This window comes from Vipera ursinii, assembly GCF_947247035.1.
Source record: "Vipera ursinii genome assembly, chromosome: 7".
In the NCBI taxonomy this organism is placed as follows: domain Eukaryota; kingdom Metazoa; phylum Chordata; class Lepidosauria; order Squamata; family Viperidae; genus Vipera; species Vipera ursinii.
This window is the reverse complement of record NC_139521.1, coordinates 44,117,477-44,136,203: the sequence shown is the minus strand read 5'-3', so window position 1 is coordinate 44,136,203 and position 18,727 is coordinate 44,117,477. Positions and strand designations below refer to the sequence as shown.

Genomic DNA, 18,727 nt, shown 5'->3' with positions numbered 1-18,727 from the left:
GGACTTAAGTCAAGGACTACGTGAATTTCTTTCTGAGTATTTCTATATATTTTTTTTCAAAAGCTGATTCTCTAAAACTCATTTAATTTATTTGATATCATATGAAAGAATCTTTTCCTGTACTCCAAACTTCTAAAAGAATATGATTGGCCTCTATAGTGGGAGCATAATTAATCTTGTACTTTTCTGCAAGCACTAAAATGTGCCGATGTAGAAAATTTGTCTCAACCTGTATTATTATCCTTGCTTTACAGTTGGGGAAATACAGTCAGAGAGGTTATATGGAAAAAAGAATTGTTCTGTAGTTAAAGGAGAGAATATAAATGCAATAAATAAATATGAACATATCTGAGCTATGTCTGGTTTTGCCTTTTGCAAGGAGGGAAAGGAAAAAGGAAATAAAATAACATAAAAATCTAAAACCGCAATCCTATACTCACTTGGGAGCAAATCCCATTGAACTCAATGGGGCTCACTTCTGGTAGGAATATATAGGATTGCACCTCACACCTCTCTGTCCCTGATTCCCCCATCTGTAAAAGGAGAATAATAATGCTTACCTATCTCACAGAGGATCTGCAGTTCTTTAATCACTATTCTGTTATAATCCACTTTGTGATCCACAAATGGCAAGGCCTAGAGAGGTGGAAAGCATTATGATCAGTATAAGAATTAAATAGAAGAACCAAGAATTCTAAGATCTCAAGTTGTCTCTTACAAAGAGCTTTATAATCTCTGCATTATGAAAATGAATGGAAAATAATAGATTTATGTTCATCTCTGAGCTGATGGCTTAGTTTGAAAGTTATAATTAGAAAAGTTAAATAAAAATGACATGTTTATACATCATGTATATATGATTTGGTAATAATATTTAGCAATAAGAAAAACAACACAGAAAGCAAAAAAATCCACAAAATATAGGCTTAAAAACAAAAACTTTTTTTGAAAGTTAGCAGAGACAATTTTAATGACATAATAAATTCTACACTAATCTGTCTAAAAATTCTATTCAAGATAGTTTATATATATATATATATCAAATTTAATTTGAATGCTGATATATGGTGCAATGTACAATAAAACCTTTATTTTCATTAAAAATGTGTTTATTAAATATATTTGCTATGTTTGGGTGCTCATCAACATGAAACCAAGAGCAAGTGGACTAATTTTCTAGCAATACAGTCCTCATTATGTCTCCTTTCCTTCTCTCACATGTTGATTATGACAAAGAAATCCTGCTGTGCATTACCCCAAAGTCCCCAACCACATCTGAATAATAGAATTCTGCCTTCCTGTCAGTTGAAAGCCAAGACAATGAGCCATGTTCAGAACTTCAACATGCTTATTTCATAGTCCATTGTTCCAGGGGACAAATGAGCCAAACATTTACATACGTAGAAAATACATCCATGACAAAAAAAACAGCTTTATTTTATCAATAGGTTTATACTGTATGGTCAGCTTATCACTGATAACTGTTTTGCAAATTTCGGTAGAGCTGAGAAGCATGTTGAAGAAGTGATGGTGTGGCCATTACAAGCATTTTCAGAAGAAATAGATTATCTGGAACTGTAGTAGCCAGGATTCAGATTGAGGCAGAGAGCAGAGACTGCATCAGTTATTCTTACTGATGAGTTTGAGTAAAATAAGTCACTCTTATACTGCTTAGACCTCTTAGAGACCTTTATTAATAGCTTCAATATTATCTGCCTATCTTGGAATGTGTTTTATTGTAGTTCCACTCCCTGAATGAGTGGGTCCACACATTGGTTGGGAATGGAGATTCTGAGCCAGCAGGCACTTCAATATGAAGAGCCCCAGGACTTCTTTATTTTCTGTCACATTTAATACTTACACAAAAAAGTAGGAAAAGGCCATCCATCAGTATGGGTTGAGATAGCAGTATCCTGGTGATAACAATTACATATGATAAATTACAATGGCCAGAATTCTATTTCTTGGTCATTGGCTGGCTTTGGGTTTTTCTCATGTTTCTCAAGATTTATTTTCACAGCCCATTCGAAATGCTGATTCTGGCATGATACCAAGTTTGGCTTCTAATGGGGATCTGCTTTATTTGAAAGTGCACTTTCAAAGTAGGGAAGTATGGGTCCCTGAACTCATAGCTCAGAATATGAATCTCTGAGCTCGCAGCTGCTGCTGGAGATCTTGGCCAGGAAAGTTGTATGAAAACTGTCACCTTTCCTAGAAGAGGATTTGCTGATAACAGCTATTCATGATCTTATTACCTTATCTATGGATGACCACAATGTGCTTACCTTGAAGTCCAACAAAAAACTTCAGATGATACAAAATGTGGCCACATGTACTTACTGTTGTACTATAATATAATATCCCTGCTATGGAGCATCACTGGTTATTCTTTGTATATGAGCTCAGTTCAAGATGCTGATATTACCTATAAAGTTAATACTTTAATACCTTGTTGGAGGTATTTATCTCATGTAAATTCTCATGGATAAAAACATTCCCAGTGTTCTCCTTTGGAATGGTTTATCTCCTACTCCAAGCGATGAATGAACCTATTCTCCTAGCCCTTAGAGAGCTACTTGAGGACTGTTTTTTTTTCTTCCAGAAAGTCTCTCAAGATTAAATAGCCAAAGTTAAATTTGAGCCAAACATTGCTACTGGTGCTATATCATGGTTATAGTACTCCACTATATTATGTCATTCTATTGTTAAATACTACATTTTGAATTAAAGTGATTTATGAACACATTAAATATTTTTTTAAAAAAATGCTAAATGTGTGTAAAGAAAAAAGGTAGCTTTTATATTTGTTTACAGTCAAATAATCAGCATCAAAATCTATGGTTCTTGACACTGTTTATCTGAAAGGAAAGCACAGCAGTTTTGAAATCAATAGCAGGAAACTTCAGAGTCAAATGCCATAAGATTTGTACTACCTTTCAGCTGAAATTACAACTATGTGCTGAGGATGGAAGTTTTATCAATCTGAAGAATACGAAGGGAAAATTAATGGGATGAGCTGATTTCTTTAGAAGGAAAAATAAACCTGGCTGCGTAAGTTTAGACCAGATCTAAACTTGCATGTTTCTGTCCCAGCAAAAAAAACATTCTCCTTTTCCATATTGGGCAACATTTTTGTTATTACCCCACTTAGACAAAGCAGAACAACTAGCATGGCATCCTATTATTTTGATGCAAGAAAATGTTACAAAAAATCTGTAGTGTAAGGCCTAGAATTTTTTTAAAAAAAACACACTTTTATCACCACCAACCTAGATGAAAATCCAAACAAAACCAAGAAATAATGGAAACAATTCTATGCCATCACCCATTAGTACTTAATATTTAAGTATAGCTTTGAGTTATATGAAAAGTGGCTTTGCATGAAAAGTAGAACTATATCTTCAGTCCATGCTTAAAAATAATTTTTTGAAAACCTCAGTTCACCAAACATCTACCCTAGGGCTAGATCAAATTAAAAAAAAATATTTCTGTAAATCCATGTCCTACCGACTGTTCCTCAAGACAACTTATTCCAAAATCAAAGTTACAAACTGCTGCTCTCCTTCAACATTAAAATGCTTGTCTTAACTCCTAGCAAGAGATTACTGCCTATCTTGAGAGATGTTTTCAGATTAGTAAATATTACTGCTGTTCTGTGGTTCATTAATTGGCTTTCCCAGTGAAATCTTTCTTAAAGAAGAAAAATAAGAGGGAGAGTTAACTAAACAAATACTATTATTCATACTGTATGTATGTTACTAAGATTTACTTCCAAGTAAAAATGTAATACTGTTCTTTACCTGATGTGATAATTGCTGTGTCCATTATAGTTTCTTTGTGTTCTTTTCTGGGATGGGTCAGGCAGGGAAAAAGCCTAATTGGGTTTTCAAAGCAACTAACTCCAACATCTTGGGAGACTAAGAAAGATAATCCTGTATATCTTACAAAGTGACAAAGGAAAGAAAGATTTAAATTTTAGCTGTAAGGCATACCATGACAAAAAAGGTATTGAAAGAAAAGTTTTCATCAGGGTCCAGTCCAAGCCAGGAATAAACAAAATAGAGACTGCTTTACAAAGAAGGTTGTAGTTTATTGAAGAGCAGAACCACTAGACATGAGGCTCTGGACCAGCTGAACACATGATGCTGGGAGTGGTGGGTTTTTATACCTTCTTGGGCTTTTGTAGTTGCTACCTGTTCCTGTAGCATGAACTTTGACCTGAGGTTCAGTGTGTCCTTTTGGTATTCTGATGGTAGGTATGCAGATTTTAGGGGTCTTTGTCTTTCTAATCTCATCAGCTTCTAGCTTTCTGGCTCCAACCTTTCTGGAAGTATTATCTCATCTGCATTTCTAAAGACCTGGTTTCTGCTGAGTTTCTGGCTGAGGGGAGGGAGAAGTTTCTGCCTTTTTAAAAATCTTCTCCATTATTCCTTTGGGGAAATATATTCTGCCTTTTTAATATCCCCCTAAAATATTTCTTTCTCTGGATTCTTCTCACAAAGGTAATATGTATAAGATCCATATGAGATCAAAACTGCAAAGTTCAAGAATCTGCTCTTATGTGGAGCAGCACATTTCTATGCACAGACTGGCTGCAAGGTTTATATCTATATCTATATCTATAAAAAGGTAAAGGTAAAGGTATCTATATCTATATCTACAGTATATCTATATCATCTATATCTATATCTATATCTATGTATGTATATATGTATATGTGTGTGTATGTATATGTGTGTGTATGTATACACACACACACACACACACACATATACACGGCAGATTATTTCTTTGGTGTGGTACACAGCAGCTTGAATAGCTCTCTCTCACTCACTCTTGCTTTCTCTCTTCATAAACATCCTCTCCAAATTATTGTGTGTGAATTCAAATTGCACCCCTTCTTTCATGGCACTTTTGGGTTTCAGAACAAATATTGTAGGTTGCATGCAGAACTAAGTAAAATACTTATCAAGAGATGAATAAGGTGGGAGAATTCTTTTTTAAAGGGATGAGTATTGAATCTTACCTAAGATTGTATAACAATGTTGCCTTAGAAGAGTGGCATATTTCTTCAAAGTTTGCAACATAACAAGCCTTATTTCCACAGCATTATTTCAAGAAGGAAAAAAGAAAAAAAAAAGGAAAACAAGATGTCTGCAATTTGCCAAGCTAAGGTATATTTCCAGCTTATTCCAAAACTTAAGAATGTACCCATTTTTTTATCACTTTATAAATGATATTTTCCATTCCACTCTTTTTAAATATATAAAGTTGTCCCTTTAAAAGAAAAGAAAAGAAAATGTTTGGCTGAAAGATTTGGCACATTTTTAAAAACAGCAGAAATGGAATAATGTAGAAACCAGGGAAGAACCTTAATTTCATAGATTTGCCTGATGCATGCATTAGTCATCAAATCTACATAGTAATGAGAATACCATATTAGGGCTGAGAATTTCACATTCAAATATGCACTAGGTGACCTTGGAGCAACAGTTTGATATAACCTAACCGCCTTTTTAGATGCTCTTGTGAAGATTAAGTCTATGCCCTCCACTCTGCAGAGTGCTTCTAAAGTATATAAAGCTCCCTCTTCAGAAACTGATTCACTATACAAGCAGTATAGAAAGAATGTATTGGGCAGAGCTAATATGTACCCACATTCTATTGCTTTAAGTGTTTGTATAGCTCGCTATGTCTTAGGTGTTTTAAAACAAAAACAAAAAAACTGTACCTTTAGCTCTATGTTTTTGTCGCCAGCCACTTTTCATCTTACTTACTGTAAATACACATTGTCTGTGCAGTAAAATTAATAACTGAACAGAATATCTGGGTTAGTAGTAACATTTCTGAACTATTTCATGTTTTTCTCCCAGCAAAAACATCCTCCTCTTCCATATTGGGCTACATGTCTCAAAAAATCACCAAATACCTCAGCATCTGCCACAGCATTTTTGCTATTATAGATCATTTGTGCCCTCCACAATATACTGTTCTACTTTTAAATCCATAAAACAGATACTGCAGCAGAAAAAAAATATTCAACAGGTAAATTATTTTGTAATGGGTTGAAATGGAAAGAACCCAAGAACATTTCTAATGACATTTTAGGATAGAAAAGAAGAAAAGAAAAGAAGAAAAATGGTTTGGTGGAATGATTCAGACTGAAGTTTTAAGGTGCATAAAAACATCAATGCCTTTATCTGATACTATAATAGTAACATGATACTTCATGGCTCTATACATTTCTATACAAGAAACCAGAATATATTTATCTTTCAATCACTATAAGATCGATATAAGCCTGTATAAATAATTCACTACTTGGAAGAAAAGCAATAGCCTAGTAATCAAGCACATGTATTTTGTATGGAAGATCTCAGATTCCCATTTTTAAATAGAGCTGGGAAAGAATATTGCCTGATATATTGGACAACCACTGCCAGTCACTGTAGACAAACCATGTGGAATGAACCAGGAATAAAAGTCAGTATGAAACAACTTTTTAGATTCTTCAGTTCTAAGAAAACATAAAGTGAGTTCCTAAGTCTGAATTTAAGAAATGAAAATTGGGAATAGCACAAAGTATGATTTATATATATATATGTAAGAAATTATTTGACTGGTTTTGTGCAGGGCAATGATCTGTGAATTTTTTTTAAAAAAATATCATTTCTGTATTGCTTCACAGGTTTAATAGCATTACAAAATGAACATCATGATATTCAAACTGGCAGTTTTAATTCTGAGAAAAAACCCCGCATCAGCTCTCTCAAAAATGCAACTATTACATATTTAATTTTGTTCACTGTTATGATATTTTTACTTATGCATTTGAAGGGAATCATATACTCTTGATAGCTCACATTTTAAAACATACTCCATAATTTTAATTAAAAATATTTGCAAACTGTTTTTCTGAATATTAACCTTGATTTTAATCCTTTTTTCCCTTAAACAGGCTATCATTTTTTGTTCTTATACATATGGGTTTTTATTGTGAATTACATTCTTAGTGTTTGAGGGCATTTGAAAGCTAAAGATGGGGGAAATCAAAGAAATAATATTCAATAAAGGTAACTGAATATAAATATCAATATAAAAATGCCTTTATATGCATATTTTATATATGCTTTATCAGTTTTAATTTGTTATCCAACTTTTACTCATTTACATGCTTGATTAATCTCATATATTCTGAAAGGTAAAGGTATTAAACGTATTACTTTCTCTTCCAAATTTTGTCTGCAACACCTTAACCCCAGCATATCACCCCCAAACAAACAATATTTGTTCAGTTATTTAGAGTTGCTGAAAAACGTTTGAAATGTTCACATAATGCCATATGTAAAAGAAACATGATGCTAACACGATCATTGTCCTCTTTCCATCAGACATTTCTGAAACTCTTTTGATCCTGGTATTTACAGTCATGATTATATATACCCCCCAAAAAACCCTAGAATTTCATATGTGCTCACATCCAAGAAGCATTGAAATATCGCAGTTGACTTCAGCTTGGAGTACAGAAACAATCAAATGCTTTTCTTAATTACCATACACAGCTTTTCTTTATTATTTGTAATCACTAATGTCATGTTAATAACTGTCAGTAATATTATGCCTAGCATTAGGTTTGGCCCATTATATCTAAATGCATTCCCATAAAGCTGCTTTGAATCAAATCATTTACTTTTGTTTATGTAAAGAAAATACATTGTTTCCACTTCCTATAGCTCATTTATTTATACACATTCACACCACCCATAATGATTTGGTAGTGAAAATATGGGTTTCCTAGTAAAATGTCTCAAATTTAATCTGTGGAATACTAAACAATGCAGTCCCTACCCCACAACCTCCACTCCCGTGTCTATGGATCATAACTGGTCTTGGAATGGCATGCTAGGAAATGTACTTCATAGAATTTTTTTAAAAAACAAACTTACATTAATTTTATTAAAATGTAATAAAATCAGTAAAACATGTACTCTTACGATAACATACAGTTTGACAATGACTTTGGTAAATATCTGGAAGAGGCACTTAAGTACATATAGTACATACAGCCATCAGGCTTAAAATTGTGCACTTCTAATGTACAGCCAGGAAATAGTCCTTGTTAAAACCACCTACATCCTTTACAGGACAACACTGACATCATGTACCAATTCATAATGTGCTATGTTCCAAATAAAGTGGTAGCTTGGTACTCATCATTAATTGGTTCCGTGAGGCGCTATGAGTTACAAAAAAGATGAGTACCAAACAATTTTTTCCCATAAGAAATAATATAGTGAGTCACAATGCAGCCAACACCAACAGGTTCTAACTTATGTGTTTAGTACCAAACAAACAATAAGTACTGGGACAAAATTTTCACATGAAAATGTATTGAGTACCAAATTCAATGAGTTTCAAAGCAGTCGAGAACCACGGTACCACTGTATTAAAACCCAAAATTTTTAAATACTGTAACTATTGCTCATTTTCCAAATTTTCCTTTTTTAGGAAGGTTGTTAACATGATGGTGATGAATCAACCGTGGATCACCTTAAATGGCATGGCTTATCTGGGTCCTTTTTAGGCCTAGTGTCAGTAGTTTTCATTGAAGATCTCAATTCGGACCTGGATAAAGGGTCTTTTTATATCTCTCATTGCTTTTGATATCAATGACCATGGTAGTTTATTCTGTTACCTTACACAGTTTAAAAATGAGGGCACTCCCTTGTAGTTCTGCTTCTTCCTCATTGAAAAGGCTTATTCCACTGGAATGAGGAGTGGTTAGCTCAGTGGCCCCTCCTTTGCAGTTTCACAGGGATCAATTCTCTCTCTATTCATCTTTAATATCTATACAAAGCTGTTGGACAAGATCATGTGACAATTTGGGATATAAAGGTAAAGGTAAAGGTTCCCCCGCACATGCATGCTAGTTGTTTCCCACTCTAGGGTCCGGTGCTCATCTCTGTTTCAAAGCCGAAGAGCTAGCGCATTGTCCGAGGATGTCTCCATGGTCATGTGGCCAGCATGACTAGACGCCAAAGGCGCACAGAACGCTGTTACCTTCCCACCGTAGTGGTCCCTATTTTTCTACTTGCATTTTTACATGCTTTCGAACTGCTAGGTTGGCAGAAGCTGGGACGAATAACAGGTGCTCACTCTGTTATGCGGCACTCGGGATTCGACCCGCCAAACTGCCGACCTTCTGGTCGACAAGCTCAGCATCCTAACCCACTGAGCCACCGCGTCCCTATAATTTGGGGTATAGTACTATCAATATGCAGATGATATTCAACTTTATATCACTATCCTGACCTGTAGAGGAAAAGCAGTTGATGTTCCTTCTTGGAGTTTAGATGGCCTCTGGATGAGGCAAAATAGCTGAAATTTAACCTAAACAAGACAGAAATAAACCTTTGGTCCTGGTGGACCGACCCAGATTCCATCTTGCAAGACAGAAACAGTTTGTTCATTGAAGCTTTTCATCAATAGTAATGTTATATTTGGATGGGCAAGCACTATTCTTAAACAGCAGGTTTGTGATTTTGGCAGCCTTTTTAATATATAGCTCTAGAATAGTGCAACAGGTGAAAACTATCATTAGAAGTTGCTGCACCCACTGAGGCTCATCTGGCATAAGAATAGCTCACCATGGTATCTCACAACCTTATAACCATTCAGATGCCTGCACTTGCTGTATGCAGAGTTAACTTTAAAGACTATTTGTAAGCTACAGTTATTCCAGAATGCAATAGTCCATGGACTAATTGACACACACCATTAGACGCATATTATTCTTTGCTAGCATTCTGCATTGGCTACCAGTTAGCTTCCAGGTAAAATTTAAAAGTGTTGGTTTTTGCTGATAATTAATGGCTTAGCACTGGGCACCTTGGAATATTAGACCAACTCTGGCTGAAGCAACTGAGGCAGAAATCAAATTGCATTCTGAAATCTGCTGAAAACAGAACTTTTCTTTCTGGAGGGCAACCTAGTTACACTAGTCTGTCTCTCTTTTAATTTTATTAGCTGTTTTATTCTTATTATTTTGGTGTGATGCGATGCTAATTTTGTTCCTATTAGGGATGTTTCAAACTTTCCCCCCCTATATTACATTAACTGCCAAAAGTTGATTGCAGTGGGACGTAGATGTAATAAACCAACAAGAAAAGTGGGAGTGCAGGTGGTCCTCACTTAGCATCCACAATTAGGACTGGGAATTCCATTGCTAGGCTTTGCAGTCATTAAGCAGAAAATCGTTTTCCTCACTTCCCATTTGGTCATTAAGTGAAGCCCTGAGTGAGCAAAAGTTATGATTTTATTTCTGCCTTCTCTATTTGAACTGCTTGTAGCAAGCCAGTTTCAAATGACACAAAGGCTGATGCTGTGACTGCACGACACCAGTATATGAATCCCATTATTGCCTAGTATCACATTGGAACAGTGAATAAAAAAACACAACCTTTGTTATCCACCATTGTGACAGCATAACTTCCAATATGGTTAAGAATAAGGCATCTATTAAATTATGTGAAACCAGCTTCCAAATATGGAGGAGCAGAAGGCTTCCTCCTACAAGACAAGTCTAAATTTGATCTAGTTTCTGAATACAAAGGGGGCGATGCTTGCTCATTCTAGATTTTGCAATACATTAAATTCACACCTCTAAATAAAAAAGACAATGTTTACCCAAGCATGTAGATTTATTTAAAAGTTTGCAAAATTAAAGAGGGATGTGAAATCATATATCTAGGCAGTAAATAAAATAAAGACTATAATATTTGCTCTGTTTTTATCTTTTCTGACAAACAAAATAATTAAATCTTCTTTTACCCTATTGATGATTTTATTCTTATTTGGAGGCTGCATGAAAAATGAACATACCTAAGGTATAAAATATACAACCGGTGACACACAAGCAACCTTTCATGGAGTTGTATTTAAGTGCATGTGATTATGTAACTACTTAAATAAATTCAAATATTATTTGTGATACTGACTCCAAGGCAGAAAAGCACTAATGGATGCAGCAATAACTATTTTCTGTTTTCTACCTATTCATAATGACTCTGACACTGAAACTGTCACCATTATCATTAAAAGGGAATAGATGGCTCATCTAAATGCACATTCTCTACAAAAGCATATTTAGGATACTGGACTAACAATCAAGAAAATGTCCTTCAAAGGTTTATGAGCCAAATATCATACACATACATATATATGCTGCTTTATTAGTTTTAGCACCAAAGAGGAATTATGTGCCAAGCAACTCTAACTTTTTTTATTTTCAAAAGATCAGTATAAGGTACATAGGCAATGGTTTTCTTCATGCTAAAATATTTAAATTCTTGAGCTGCAATCATATGTGTTCTTGATTAAGAGTACATCTAAAGATACACAGTGAGAACAGCAAATCTGCAAACTTGCATAGAGCTGAAATGTCCCCGTGTGTTTAACACGTAAGATACAACTGCTTTGGCTATTGTAAACAAACTGAACTGAAGTTTATTGGATGAGAAGTGAACGTCTTAAAGGAAAAATAAAGTCCAGGTGCCTTTTGAAAAAGCACCTTTGCATTAACCATGACCTGGATGACTGAGAATCTCCATAGACATATTCTAAACTAAATTTAATTTTTGAATATTAGGCTCTTCATATTCCAAGAGCAAGAAAATCTTACGTGTATTTAGCACTGAGAAAAAACAAAATGGACTTATTTGATATTATATTACATAATCAAAAGCCAGTGATTGGAAAGAGCTGAGTCAACTGACTACTGAACGCATGAATCCAAATTAAAATTAAAAGTTCTTTGACACCAGGCCTACCATTCCTTAAATGTATCTAACAAAATGGAGCCCATCATCTGCCTTGGTAATTGTTTCCAATGTTTTGCTGTTTTTACTTGTTACATTAAAAAGCCAACAGTTCAAATATACGACATTTCCAAATATTCCTTCTTGTCATTTATTATCATTGTTCCATATAATGGAGGCAGGGACAGGATTAGACTGATGAAAGCAACTTTCCTGTGTTAGTCAAAACATTGCACACATGTTCAAAAGAGACAACTTATAGCAAAAGTGACAGAACTTATCACATCACTGCTTTTGACACGTTGATGGGAGCAATGAGATAATGTAGATGTTGCTGCCCATATCCTGGCACTCTCACTAAGATCTTGCTATTCTTCTGCAATATCTCTTCAAATATCTGGAAATAACTGTCACAGTCCTTCCACAACCATATTTTTTTCATGGCTAAAAATATTTATTTCCTCAGTCTGTTCTCCAAACAGTTATTTTTCTATCTCTTGTTCATGCTTGCCACCCTTATTTGTACCCATCCATATTCTCTGAATCTTCCTTAAAGAATAGTGCCAGGAACTATTCAATGTGTCAACACATCATGGTAGACCTAAGAACTGTACTTCTATGCTGAAATATAAAACTACCTTTCTCTTTTTAACAGCCTTATAAATGCTGCTGGCTAATATTCAGTTGGTGAACATCTAAAGTTTCAAGACCCTTTTCACATGTACGTTTGTTAAAGATGTATATCTTTTATCTTTTTTTATTCTCTTAAATGAATGACAGGAATATGAAGTATGTTGGATTCAAAACAAAAAAAGTGTTTGGACTGCATAGGGAGGCAAACATAGCACCAGTCTGCAACTTTTTAAATAAATTTATTTTTCAATTGTATTAAATTTATATGCTGTCCTTCTCACTGTTGAACTATTTACACAATCCTGAAAAGATAAAATTGCTTTAGAAATTTTCAGAAAGATACTATGTAAAAAGTCATATGTTACTTGCTTCAAACTATTATTTTGTATTTGAAACTGAAGCAATCATCACCTTAATGAGTAATCTAGCTCTACTGATTTATCTGTACTCTTTCAACATCATTTTGAATTTTTATTTTATCTTCTGGGTGTCAAATTCTTTTTTTAGTGAACTTAATGAGGATCTCCTCAGCTGTTTATTCAAGTCCTTCTGTTCTCCCACCCCTTGCCTGGGGTGCTAAAGCCCAATTGAACACAACAAGGTGGCAATTTGTCACACAACTTTATTCTATGCAAAAGAAGGACATGGGGTGGTTTCCCTTAAATCCTGTGTAACATCTTTGTTTCCAGCAAAACCTTTTATAATCACAAACTACAAAACCCACAAACTTGATCACCATCAAGTTGTTCCCCTTTTTCCTTACATCTGTTTTCCCCCCCTTTTCCTTACATGGCTAAAACTAGCATTTACAAAAATAGATATTCATATTCACGTCCATAGATGAATCACATTTTCATAACACAACTATCACATAAGCAGTTTTTATTTTCTATATGCTCTCGTAATATTTTACCAATACTTGCAAACCTGTGGTTTCATTTCCCACTGCATGCCTTGTCCCAAAGTACATCTAGAAGTTACTCAAAGCAAGCTAGGCTTCTGGCCTTGAATAGTTTGGGGTCACTCTTCTGCTTAGCTAGCTATTTGTTACTTTTTCCTATGAGAGTACTTCTGCAAAACTATCTTATTGATTATATGTGTTAGCAAAGGTTATTGATTAATATCATACATTCTAGGTTGTGAATTGATTGTCACTTTCCCTTATCAGTTCATTAAAATGTTTACTGGCAAAGAACTGACCCCAGTGGAACTACAATTGACAATTAACTTGAACTTTAGAGACAGGAAATTTAAGATATATTCAATATGAACAGTCTCAACTGCTTATTAGAAGAAGAAGATGATGATGAGAAGCTACTTTTTTTTCTTTCAAAGCACTAAGCCATTTCTTAGCCTTCCCCCCCCCCAACTTCAGGAACTGACCTTTTAAAAATAGAACTGTAACTCCATAACAATAAATATTCATTTGTAAGAAGGCTGTTTAAAAGAGTAACCTAACTTACATTAACTAACACAATGCCCACACACACTTAGCTTGCTTAAAGTTGTCTGTATCAGACCACTCTGAAATATCTAATGCCTTGTTAATTACCATACCCATCACTGTCTATAAGTACTGTAGCAAAATGAAATTAGAGTGTTCAAGTTGATGGTCTCAATTTTCATTATGAGCAGCGGATGCTGCTGCAAGGAAATTTTTCAGAGTAAGATGGGTGGTGTATAAATTTAATGAATAAAAAATAAATTAGGATATTGTACGGGTCCCATGTTCCACATAGAATATATTATTTAAGAATATTATGAAGTCAAGATTTCAAGCTCATAGGGAGAGAACCAATTTAAGCCTTTGATTCCAAGATGCTGCCTGTAATGTATTGGGGTTTTTCTTGTGTGCAAAGTTCACTTGTTGTGATTGCTACTAACAGTCGCCTGTGTAACAGCTTTGGGGTTTTAGCCAGACTTAGAGTCTCCTGCTCAGCCATTGGCTGATTTATGCGGGAACTGTAGTACTTTAAACCTATTGGCTGCCACCCTAGTGGCCATCCTGATAAATAGCAGTGTGGATGCATGCGCAGCTCTCTTCTGTTCCAGCAGCTCAAAAAAGCATGTTCCTGTTTTCACCTGCTCGTCTCACCTCGTGCTTTGAACCAACACAATACATAACACTGGCGATGAAGGTGCAATGAGTCACTAGGGTGAGGCCAGCGATGTGCCTGGCTGGGAACGTGGTTCCCCACCCTCCGGTCGGCTAGTCCCCACGCTAGCAACCACGTGGCCCTGTGGACCAGCTCCAGGGCCAACCGGGAAGCAGGACAGAAGAAATGACTCTCTAGTCATGAAGACCTTCAGAAATGGCCAAGGTCGGAAAACTAGAAGAGTTTGACGTCACTCACCCAGAGAGATGGTCGTCATACATCGTACAGGTCGAGAATTCCTTGAGAGCAAATCAGGTTTCTGAAGATGGCCTTATGGCCGCAACCCTCCTTTACATCTGCGGCCCAGCCACCTTTGATATTGCAGAGAATCTCATTGTGCCGGCCCAGATAGAGTCCGTAGCATTCATGGACTTGAAGAAAAGGCTCGGTGAACACTTCCAACCAAAACTATCGGTGATAGCATGGTGACATGAATTCAAACAGCGTGTCCAGCAACTGGGTGAAACAGCCACCGAATTCATCGCAGCATTGAGACAAGCTTCGTGACTGTGCCAGTTTTCGGACCTAGAGGAGAGGCTTCAGGACAGGCTCATTTGTGGCATTCAGAGCAGAGAGTTGCAACAGAAACTCTTTGCCAAAGAAACTCTCTCACTCCAAGAAGCTCTCAAAGAAGTCATGGTGGATGAAGCTGCAGGTGGTGCTGTTAAGGCCATGCAGCCTGCCAAAAGCACAATGCATGAGGAAGCAGTCCACCACGAGGATGCCAAACTACAGGAAGACGACTTCAACCAAGAAGACGACAAGGTCCAGAAGCACCACAACAAGGACACGAGCACTCTTGAGAAGGCAGTTCTTTTTTGGTGCCCGGGCTGCAGAGGCCGCCATCAGCGAGTGGACAATAAATTCCGATCAGCCACGTGTCAGGCCTGTGGGAAGACAGGCCACATTGCATCCATCTGTTGGGGTCGCCAATAGGACCACAAGCAGCATGACGGTCCAAGGTACTGGGGCCCCGGGACAATTCAGAGTGGGGTTCTGCTCCAGTCGCAGAAATGTATACTACACAGGAGATCGTAGGCCCCTCAAACCTAAATTTCGACTTCAGATCGAACTGCAAGGCATTCCTTGCAGGATGGAGCTGGATACCGGGTCAGCAGTGTCAATTATTTCTCTGAATACCTTCAGACATGTCTGCAGTTGCAGAAAGTGATGGCCCAAGCTCAGGCCATATGACATACTCCTTACCGATTTCCAGAATTCCCCGGTCACTATCATGAGTGAGGCCACATTGCCTATCAAGTTCAAGGGGTTTTCAGGGGCCCTGGACCTGGTTGTGGTGGAAGGCCAGAGAACAAGTCTCATAGGCTTTGATTGGTCTGATGCCCTGGAAATCCAAGTTACAGGGATCAACCAGACACTTGGCAAACTTGGCGTCAGTATGCGAGGAGTTCGCAGACGTTTAATACTAGCCTGGGTCAGTACAAGGGTCCTCCGATAACCTTCAAGCTTGATCCTACTGTAACACCCATAAGGATCAAGCCCCGCAGAGTGCCATTCGCGCTTAAGCATAAAATCGATGCTGAGCTGGACAAGCTAGTAAACCAGGGAATCTTACAGCTGGTAGATGGGGAGGGAGTGGGAAACTCCCATTGTCACTTAAGGCTAATGGGGAAGTCAGAATCTGTGCTGATTACAAATGTACCCTTAACAGGGCCTTACAGCAGCATGTGTAACCGGTGCCAGTTGTGAGCCACATTCTGGCATCACTGCAAGGGGGTACCATGTTCGCAAAATTATATTTGGCTCAGGCTTATCAACAGCTACCAGTTGATGAGGCCACCGCAGCTGCGTAAACAATCGTAACACATAGGGGGTGTTCAAAGTCAAATGCCTCCAGTTTGGGGTTAGCGTGGCTGCAGGAATATTCCAGGGAGTCATGAAGTGCACATTAAAGGGCATTCTGGGGGTTTGCCCCTATTTTGACGATGTGCTCATTGCCAGTGAGTCCACTGAGGTGCTTGCTGGGAGGCTAAAGGCCATCCTCCAACGGTTCCACTCTGCGGGACTTAAACTGAGAAGGGACAAACATAAAATTAGGGTCTCTTCTACTGAGTTCCTGGGTTTCCACATACCAGCCACAATTGTCAAAATTTATGGCCCCCTCTCCTATGATGGGGGAAGTATTGTCCGCCACCATATTGATTAGTTGCATAAGTGTTATGCAGAACGGTCACAAAGTTAGGACCCTGTGCCAGGCCCATTCCCAGGGCAGTTCTCATGCTCTGAGGACTCTTGCAGTCAATTCAATGGGGAGGTGGTTGTAAATGGGCACAGCCCAGAAGTGCAACATGGGTTCCCTGATGTGAAAAAACAACCAGAAAAAGACAGCCGCTGTGCTAACTCTGCTCCAACTTTGGACTTTGGTCTGGGCCAAAAGGGCCAAATAAAGGGACTCTAGTCAGTCCGACTCTCATGAACCTCTGACTACTGGTCTACCAAGCCCGGCGGGTAAGCTGGTAGACCACAGTGTGCCTGGATCTCCCAGGCGTTCTACAAGGTCACACAGACCACCACCAAATCTGCAAGACTTTGTGCCTAAATGATTTGTAGAATGTTTTTTCAGTGAAGGAAAAAACCTGCATCCTAAATTAGTTAAGGTCATATAACTTCTTTCTATTGTTTTAGCAGCAAAATGGTGGGAAGGGGATCCATGTACCTAGGTAGTCATCAACTTACAGCAGTTCATTTAGTGACCATTTCAATTTACAACGGCACTGAAAATAGTGACTTATGACCATTTTTCACACTTGTGAAATTGTAGCATCCCCATGGTCACGTGATTTATATTTGGATGCTTGACAACTGACATACATTTATGATGGTATCAGTGTCCCAGGCTCATGTGATCACCTTTTGTAACCTTCTGACAAGCAAAGTCAATGGGGAAGCCAGTTTCACTTAACAACTGTGTTACTAATTTAACCACTGCAGTGATTCAGTTAAGAAATGTGATGAGAAAAGTCATAAAATGGGGCAAAACTCACTTAACAAATTTCTCACTTAGCAACATAAACTTTGGGTTCAATTGTAGTCATAAGACTAGGACAGGGGTAGGCATCCTAAAACACTCAAAGAGCCACTTGGACCCATTTCCAACTGAAAAGAAAACACTGGGAGCTGCAAAAACCCTTTTGAGATAAAAAATGAAGATAACACTGCATATATTGTTTTTTACCTTTATGCTATGTATAATAGAACTATAGTGTGCTGCATTTAAGAAATCAATGAACTGCTACAAAGAAAACATTTTTTTTTATTTCTGCATGCAATAAAAGCATTTTGAACTCCAAAAAAAAGAAAGACACTGGGTTGAAGGTTACTTTCAAATAAAATACTCAAATGACTATTTGAGTCCTCCCCATATTTATGAAATAAAAAGCCAGTGCAAACTATAAAAACTACAAACAGAAAAATAGAAAAGAAAAAAAATTGCAGGGCCAGGAGAAAGAGGCGGGGGAACCCTTTCTCCTTCATCCCAACAGGTAAAAGCAATTTTAGTAGCTTATCTATCATCTTTAAATACAGCATAATTGTCCCCATACCTCACCTCTTAATTTAAAAAAAAATCAAAATATTTCATTAAACTTTCTTTACTAAAAGTCCAGTAAGGACTACCACATATATCCACATTTTCTCTCCCTCTCTCCCTCTTTCTCCCTCTCTCTCTCTCCTTCCCTTCCTTTTTCCCTTTCTCTCTCTCTCCCTCCCTCTCTCTTTCTGTCCTTTGTCTGCCAATCCTCTTCCCCCACTCAGTGTGTTTGTGTGTTGTGTGTGTGTGAGTGTGAGTGTGAGAGAGAGAGACAGAGTCAGAGAGACAGAAAGAGACAGAGGCATTTGCACTTCCCTTCTCTCTCTCTCTCTCTCCCTCCCTTTCTTTCTGCCCTTGGTCTATCAGTCCTCTTCCCCCACTCACTGTGTGTGTGTGTTGTGTGTGTGTGTGTGTGTGTGAGAGAGAGAGAGAGAGAGACAGAGAGAGGAACTTGCACTTCCCTTCTCTCTCTCTCTCTCTCTCTCTCTCTCTCTCTCCCTTTCTTTCTTTCCCTTCCTCTCTCTCCCCCCCTCTCCCTCTCTCCAATCTTCTGCTCACCTGGCAAGCTGGCT

General features: G+C 37.4%; 1 protein-coding gene across 1 annotated transcript in view; it reads right to left on the bottom strand.

The window, feature by feature from the left end:
- Positions 1-601: 601 nt before the first annotated feature.
- The window catches only part of PCDH10 (protocadherin 10), a gene marked incomplete at both ends in the record, with an annotated part of 48,904 nt that continues 30,778 nt past the window's right edge, over positions 602-18,727 (bottom strand). The window contains one exon of the mRNA XM_083367221.1: positions 602-636. Within this exon, the coding sequence (XP_083223347.1) occupies positions 602-636 (35 nt within the window). The remainder of the gene's footprint in view (positions 637-18,727) is intronic.